At 57.1% G+C, this 7785-nt stretch overlaps 1 protein-coding gene across 1 annotated transcript; it reads right to left on the bottom strand.

Moving 5' to 3' along the window:
• Nucleotides 1-3542: 3542 nt before the first annotated feature.
• LOC104621676 (deleted in malignant brain tumors 1 protein-like) lies at nt 3543-6873 on the bottom strand (the record flags this gene model as incomplete). Its single annotated transcript, XM_010288220.1, has 6 exons — nt 3543-3685; nt 4580-4909; nt 5154-5483; nt 6015-6319; nt 6487-6723; nt 6756-6873. Coding segments are annotated over 6 exons (1463 nt in total), but the record flags the coding sequence as incomplete, so codon positions are not given.
• Nucleotides 6874-7785: the final 912 nt, after the last annotated feature.

Raw genomic sequence — 7785 nt, 5'->3', positions numbered from 1 at the left:
GTCATCTCAGTGAGCGTGGCTCAGCCTGGGCTGGGGGCTCCCAGGCAGTCCGGGCACGCTGTTGCCTGCAGGAGGAGACAGACCTGCCAGTTTTTTGAGAGGGAGATACAACAAAGGTACAGTCAGCGGAAAGGATTATGAGGAAGAGCCAGCACCTCCCTTTTCCCCTGAAGCCTTTTGGGGTTCAGGCGTCCCGTCCATATCTCATGCTGCTGCTAATGACCTGGTTAATCACCCCCTTTCTTTCTGCCCCAGTGTGCTGGTGGGGCTGGTAGAGAGCAGAAGAAAGGGGAGTCACACACTGCTGCCATCCACTTTGGGAGCCTCAGCAAGTGATGCCTGGCGCTTTAAGTCCTCCAACCGCTCCTGAGTATTCCCAGGCAGGAACCTGGATGGAGTATGGGCAAGCAAGACACAACCAGCCTTCTGCATCCTCCTCCTCCTCCTCTTCTCTTGCTTCCCAGAGCTGCCCCTGCGTTGGTGCTAGAGCCTGGATTTGTACCCCCTTGGCTGCTGGCTGCTGGGCAGAGGGTGGCACATGGACCTTTGCTTGTGAGGGTGAGACAGGAGTCCTGTACTCACCTGCGCTGGTGCCCTTGTGCTCCTTGGACTCCTGGAGATCTCGGTTCCCACCCCATCTCCCCTTTTCGTACGGTCCCTGTAGCGCTGGGAACGGGGGGTGGAATGTGTGTGCTCCTTGGCACTCTGCACACTAATTACATGATGGTTATTTAACGATGGCTCCATCTCATCACCTCCTCCAGCTTGTGGCCATGTTGGGCTTTTGGTGCTGGTACAGTCCTTGGTGTTCTCGCCTCCTTCCCACCCAGTACCTTCTCCCAGCATCCTTCAGATGTGAGTGGGAGGTCACCTGGCAGATGTGGTAAGGAGAGACACACCAAATCCTGGGTGCAAGGCAGATCTTACATAGCAGATGTTGGGTGTACCCTGCAGAAGTTGGGTGTGAGATGGGCCATCAAGATGCTTTTGGGCTTTGGGCTAGTGGATCTTCCTGCAAGGATGGCTGTGGGCTTCCTGGTCATCTTGGTCTTTTCTGCTGCCCCCCAGCTTCCCAACTTCCTCCCATTTCAGCCCTTGAGACAGCACTGGGGTGTCTCTGGCTTCTTCGAAATGCTGTTCCTGGTTGTGAGGTTGTGATTTGGCTTTCGGGTTGAGCCTGTCCCTGAACATCTGTCCACTCCCAGCTGGTGGTGGACACCTCTCAGCAGGTTCCCATTCTGGGATCTGCTGTGTCCACATGTCTCAGGGGAAGGGAGGTTGCACCTGCAGCCCTGGGAACAGACTGCCTCTGGTGATGGTGGTCCTTCACCCTTTAAGGTGTGGTGAGATGCTGGTGATGTCGTATTGGTCATGAAGGACCTACGTGATGTGTGTTGTAGTGGTGGGCGCCCCTTCACCCCAACCCCAGGAGCAGAGGCAGCTCCCTTTGGGCCATATCCCACCCAAACTCACCTTCTCCTTTAACTCGTGGCCCTAAGCAGAGGGGGGATTCTCATGAAAGAGGAAAAGCTTGGGAACAGGGGATTTGTAGGACACCTGTTGGTGCTCGTGGCAGGAGGTGGCTGCCTATCTGGTGTCTTTTACATCACTCCAGGTCTCTTCCATGTCACATTTTTGCCTCTGCAGGTATCTTGCACACCTGAAGGCACCTCCAATGATGTGTGTTGCCTGTGTAGGAGCACCCCAATCAAGCACTCCAAATATCTGATGGACATCCGAGGTTGCATTCAACTGCTGAGGCCATCGTAGATGATCTGGGGTACCCAGTAGGCCCTCAGCTCTTCTTCCAGGAGTGCTTGCATCTCTTTATAGACCATATATCCTATATGCCAGCCCCCCTCTGAGTGTCTGGGGTGATTGAGGGCATCTCAGGTGGCACTAGGTAGGTGGGAGCTAGACTCTGTTCTCATGGTTGGACAAGCCCCAACCTTTGATGGGCATTCTGCCCTGTGGGATCGCCATCCTTTGGCATCCTGGAGGCCAAAGGGAGGTTTACCTTCCTGATCTGCATTTCAGATGGGGGGAGAGGACCATCTCTGGTGGTTCCAGCCCCAGGGTGGCTGCTCCCAGAGATGCCTGTTTCAGAATTGAGGTTTTTCTCATGTGCTGGGATCATGTGTTGCGTGATCACCAAGTCATGATGGTCACCAAGCAATGGATAAGGTCACTGAGTGATGACATGGCTAACACCAGCTTGGTAGTTGGCAAGGAAGCGGGTGGCCTCACTGCTGGAGGAAATTATTTCAGGTTTTGTGCTGCTTGAATGTCCTGCACACCCCCTGCTCCCCTCTCAGCCATGACCTGGGGAACCATGCTGGTGCTGTCCAGCTTTTCCAATCCATCTTGAGTGGTTTCCTCCAGCACCTGGTGAGCTCCTGGAGTTTCTCAGGCAGAATCTAGGAAACAGCTTCACCTGGGGTGAAGAGCACAGGCGCTCACATGGAGGGCTTTCAGTTTATTGCTGAATGTTATCAACCCTGATTCTGATTTTGCTCGTAATTTTGGGACCTTCCTCTCCAGCCCCTCTGAAGCATCACAGGAAGAAGGAAAAACATGGAGAGACCTTTGGTTCTGCACCTTTCCCAGTTTTGGGATGTCCTTCATCCCTGTGGAAGGTGGAGAGAGGACTGGGCACAATGTACCTGTGTTCCTCTCTGGCAAGGAAGGCATCACTTGCCTCCACAGATGCCATCTCCTGCTGTTGGGACCTCTGCTCGCTGGGTCTCCTGGCCTCCCTCTCATCATCCCAGGTGCTTTGTGGGCACAATCTTCAGTCTGCAAGCTTGATGGACCCTGGGGCGAGGCTGAGCGGGGTCCCTCTGCACTGGGATGCTTTTAGGTATGGGGTAACAGTGGGGAACCACGAGCTACCAGGCAAGAGCATGTCCTATGCCCCTGGGAGCCTTAGCAGAGAGCATCCCCCATGGTTGGGTTCCCAAGGGATGGTCACAGGTTGGGGCCATGGAGCAAGGAAAATGGGGCTCTGTGGTCACCCCAAAATGCATCCAGGGAGAATGGCTGAGTATTGGGGTTGTGGGGTAAAAGTGCTTTGCAGCTCTGGCACCTGGGATGGTCAGGAAATGGGGGCATTTGCCTCCATCCAAGGCCTGGGGGAAGCCATGGAAGAGGAGCACAAAAGCAGCTCATTCCCTACCCTGGAACTCATGCCCATCACACTTAGAGGGTTGGCGACCCCCTTTTAATTCGTTTGCACCCCTCCTTCTGCTTTTCTGCTCCTTTAGCTCAGCCTTGCACTCGCTGCCAGGTTCATCAAGCTCCTCCGGAGCTGTGGGGGCTGCCCAGAGGGTGCCAAGGTGGGTTAAGTAAATGTCACCAGGCTAGGAGACCCACCTTGACCAGCTATTTCGGGGCTCCTGATACAAGTCATTCATACCGGCGTGTTTTGAAATGTCCTGCCCATCAGCTGTTGCTTTACAGTCTTCAGGAAAGAGGATTAGGGAGAAGTGGGGGCAGTGGGAGCCTGGTGCAACCCTGGGGCACAAGCCTGGGTGGGGTTGGCATCATGGGGCAGCATCTTCTCTCATGAGCTGTGTTGTCTCGGTGTCAGCATCCTCGGGGTCTTCTGCCTTGGTGGGGAGGTAGATGGCCCCTGTGGGCTGGAAGGACATCGCTGAAGTGTCCTGGTCGCCAGAGTGCCGGTGGGCTGTGAGATGGAGGGGACACTGGGTTGTCACCGGGATCTGGGAGCCGCTGAGCTGAGCCCCGTCTCTGCATCCCCCTGGGTTTTGGGGTGGCCAGAGCAGGGACCATGAATTGGCGGGGTGGGAGGACACAGGGATGGGACTGTCACCTCCAGCCTGGGCTGTTGCCATGCACCTCCTCTTCAGGTTAAGCCACAGCAGGACCCCGCTCAGCAGCATCACCAGGGCCAGCAGTGCTATCAGCACCGAGCAGGATGGGGAAGCGCCTGGGGTTGGCAGGGTGGGGGGGAAGTAGACTCAGGATCCCATTTCCAGCCAAGACCAGTAATGCTGCGCAAGAAAACCTAACGCCGAAGATGGCCTGACCCCTCCCAGCAGCTCAGCTGGTGCTGAAGATGGACTTTCCTTAATTAGGCTTTGCATTTAAGACCCGTTTCCCTGGGTGATGGAACAGGGAGGTCGGAGCAAACTTCCATGTTCCTGCTGCTCTTAAAATCTGCATCAGCTCTCTGGTGTGTTGTCCCCCTTTGGTTTCAGGGTGCTACGTCTCACACAGGCCTAGTTCTGACCCTCCTCCATCCTTCAAAACTGTCCCAGCTCTACCACCACTTAGTAGGAAATGGGGGCTGGTGCTGGAGGGAGCCCAGAGGATTTGGGCTGGGGAGCATAAGGAAATTTGGGCTCCAAGAAGAAATGGGAGGGATGAGTGTGTTTTGGGATCGGGAAAGCATCTCCAATGCTCACAAGGGTGATGGAAAATGGGATCCATCCCCTAGGAAGGGCCCTCGAGAGCTTGCTGGGATTAACATGTGCCACCTTTCCACTTTCTTCCTGCTTTGTGACCTTTTCCTCCAGCCCAGCCCAGCGTGGACACCACAGAGGATCCCTGTGCTCACCCTTTGGCCTCGTGCACACCACGCTGGCTGCCGAGCCCTGCCTGCACGGCCCCAGCCCCATCTCTCTCTGCTGGCACTCCAGGAGCAGCGACTCTGTCCCCCGGCAGCTCAGCCCCTCCAGCAAGGCACGGCCGCCCCCCGGGCTGAGCTGGGCTCCGCTGGGTGCTGACAGGGCTGGCCCGCAGCCCAGCTGCTTGCAGACCACCCCGGCTTCCAGCAAGCTCCAGCCGCTGCTGCACACCCCATGCCACGTAGCGTTGTAGAGCACCTCCACCTGCCCCGCGCAGGGACCGGGACCATCTTTCACCCGCACCTGCAAGGGGTTTGTGCCTGCAAGGGGAAACAAAGCGGGTGAGGGACCCCACAGGTAGATGGAGAGGGGCGTGCAAGGCGCGTGCGCGTGCAAAGGTGTGCGTGCATGTCATGTGCTGCCTGTACCTGCTGCACCATTCCCCCCCCGCTCCCTTGCAAGGTCATTCCCATCACTGATGTCCCACCAGTGCTGCCAGCCTCCTAGTCCCAGATAAAATACTTTTTTGGGGCATCTGAGCGTTCACCACCCACTGGGGACTACCTGAGCACACGACTCCCGCGTCTTCCTCATGGTTGCAGTTATGGAGTCCCCAGCTGCTAAGGCGGCATTGGGAGAAGGCAGTCTCCATGCCAGTGCACTCCACGTCATCCAGCCAGATGGGGTCCACCCCTTGCCTGAAGTGAGCTTGGCCTGGGGCTGCCACGGCGGTCCCGCAGCCCAGCTGCCGGCAGACCACCTTGGCGTCCTTCAAATCCCAGCTGTCATCACAGATGGTCCCCCACTGCTGCTCATGAAGCACTTCCACTCTCCCGGCACAGCGATTTGGGCCGTCAGCCAAACGGACCTGCGCCTCATCCGTGATGTTGGCATCTGCCAGGAGAAATCCAGTTAGGAAAGGAGAACAGGGCATCCATCACCTCACAAATGAAAATCCCCAAACCAGAAGCCAGAGTGCGAATACAGAGTCCTTATGGTCCCCTCCCCAGCGAGGGATGCAACCCCCGAAACCTTTTGGAGAAGTCTGGCCTTGGGGATGGGCTTCAACTGCACTTTTCTACTCTAAAACAGTGGTTTCTCCTCCATGCAAGCATGTGAACCAGTCAATGGAGACCAGGCTGAGGATTTGGGATTGGCTGGTCCCCTCGAGACAGGGCTTGGCTCACTTAGTGCCACGAGGCGGGGGATGAAGGTTTCAGTGAGATGCTTGTTATGACTGGGGTGGGAACCTATTGCTGGGTTGGGGAGAAGCCTGGCCAAAAAGAGGCTATGACCCTTTGCCAGCTGCCATCCCCAAAAAAACATGCCTTTCCAGGGCTAGCATCACCCCAGAGGCAGCCAGATGTGGGATAGACCCTCCTGCCCCCCACTGCCAGATGCCCTGTATCGCAGGATGGGATATACCTGAGCACACCACACCAGCATCTTCTCCGTGGTGGCAGTTACTCTGTCCCCAGGGATGGGCTTGGCACTGGGCAAGGTTTTCCTCGCTACCGGTGCAGCTCATGTCATCCAGCCAGATCTGCCCCGTCCCCTGCCCGAAGCGGGCCCGGCTGGGGGCTGCCGTGGCCCTGCCACAGCCAAGCTGCCTGCACACCACCGCCGCGTCGTTCAGGTCCCAGCCGTCGTCGCAGACCGTCCCCCACTGCTGGTTGTGAAAGACCTCCACTCTCCCGGCACAGTGATGCGGGCCGTTCATGAGGCGGACAGTTGTGTTGGTTGCAACAGCATTTGGAATCACTGCAGAAATGTCATGATGGGTTGGGGACATGGTGCTGGTGGCAGTGCCTGGGGCTGGGGTGAAAGGCCCCCTCACTCAAGGAAGGGCCTGACCATCCTGCTGCAGAGTCACCCTGGAGGCAGCGAGATGCAGGATGGACACCCCGTGTTGCAGGAGAGGGATGTACCTGAGCACACCACGCCAGCATCTTCTCTGTGGTGGCAGTTACTCTGTCCCCAGGGACGGGCTTGGCACTGGGCGAGAGTGTCCTCACTCCCAGTGCAGGCCACGTCATCCAGCCAGATGCGCCCCATCCCCTGCCCAAAGCGGGCCCGGCTGGGGGCTGCCATGGCCATGCCACAGCCCAGCTGCCTGCACACCACCGCCGCGTCCGCCCCGCCTGCCGGCCCCCCCCCGCCGCGTCATTCAGGTCCCAGCCGTCATCGCAGACTGTCCCCCACTGCCCGCTGTTGAGCACCTCAACCCTCCCGGCGCAAGGGTGCGGCCCGTCCACCAGCCGCAAGTCAGCTGAGCTGGAGTTGCCTGCTTTTATGGAGAGAGAAGTAGGTGGGCACACGGCTGGAGGGCACCCCATATCCCTGGACCACCCCCCACCTGCAGCATCCCACGTGCCTCCAGGGTGGAGCAGGGCAGGGCCAGTGTTGGGGCATTGAGAGCACTGATTGCAAAAGACATTGACAGAATCACAGAAGTGTTAAGGTTGGAAGAGAGCTTGAAGATCATCAAGTCCAACCATCAACCCAACACCACCATGACCACTAAACCATGTCCCAAAGTGCCATGTCTACACGTTTTTTGAACACCTCCAGTGATGGTGATTCCACCACCTCCTTGGGCAGCCTGTTCCAATGCTTGACGACTCTCTCAGTAAAGAAATTTCTCCTAATATCCAATCTAAACCTCCCCTGGTGCAACTTGAGGCCATTTCCTCTTGTCCTATCGCTGGTTACTTGGGAGAAGAGACCAACACCCACCTCACCACAACCCCCTTTCAGGGAGCGATGAGGTCTCCCTTCAGCCTCCTCTTCTCCAGACTGAACAACCCCAGTTCCCCCAGCCGCTCCTCATAAGACTTGTGCTCCAGACCCCTCCCCAGCTTCCCCTTGTCCTTCTCTGGACACGCTCCAGCACCTCAATGTCCTTCTTGTGAGGGACCCAAATCTGAACACAGTATTTGAGGTGCAGCCTCACCAGTGCAGAGTACAGGGGCATGGCATGGCCGGATGCTGCTGTTTTACTGGGGGGACAAAACCCTGGGTGTGATGCTTGACTGCAGGGTTTGGACTCAAAGGGACTTTTAAAGACCATCTAGTCCAACTTCCCTTCCATGGGCAGGAACATCTTCCATTAAATCAGGTTGCTCAAAGCCCCACCCAGCCTGACTTCGAACACTTCCAGTATATACTCATAGAATTGTTTGGGTTGGAAGGGACC

This window comes from Phaethon lepturus, unplaced genomic scaffold (assembly GCF_000687285.1).
Source record: "Phaethon lepturus isolate BGI_N335 unplaced genomic scaffold, ASM68728v1 scaffold20445, whole genome shotgun sequence".
NCBI lineage: Eukaryota > Metazoa > Chordata > Aves > Phaethontiformes > Phaethontidae > Phaethon > Phaethon lepturus.
This window is presented reverse-complemented; position numbering and strand designations above follow the sequence as displayed.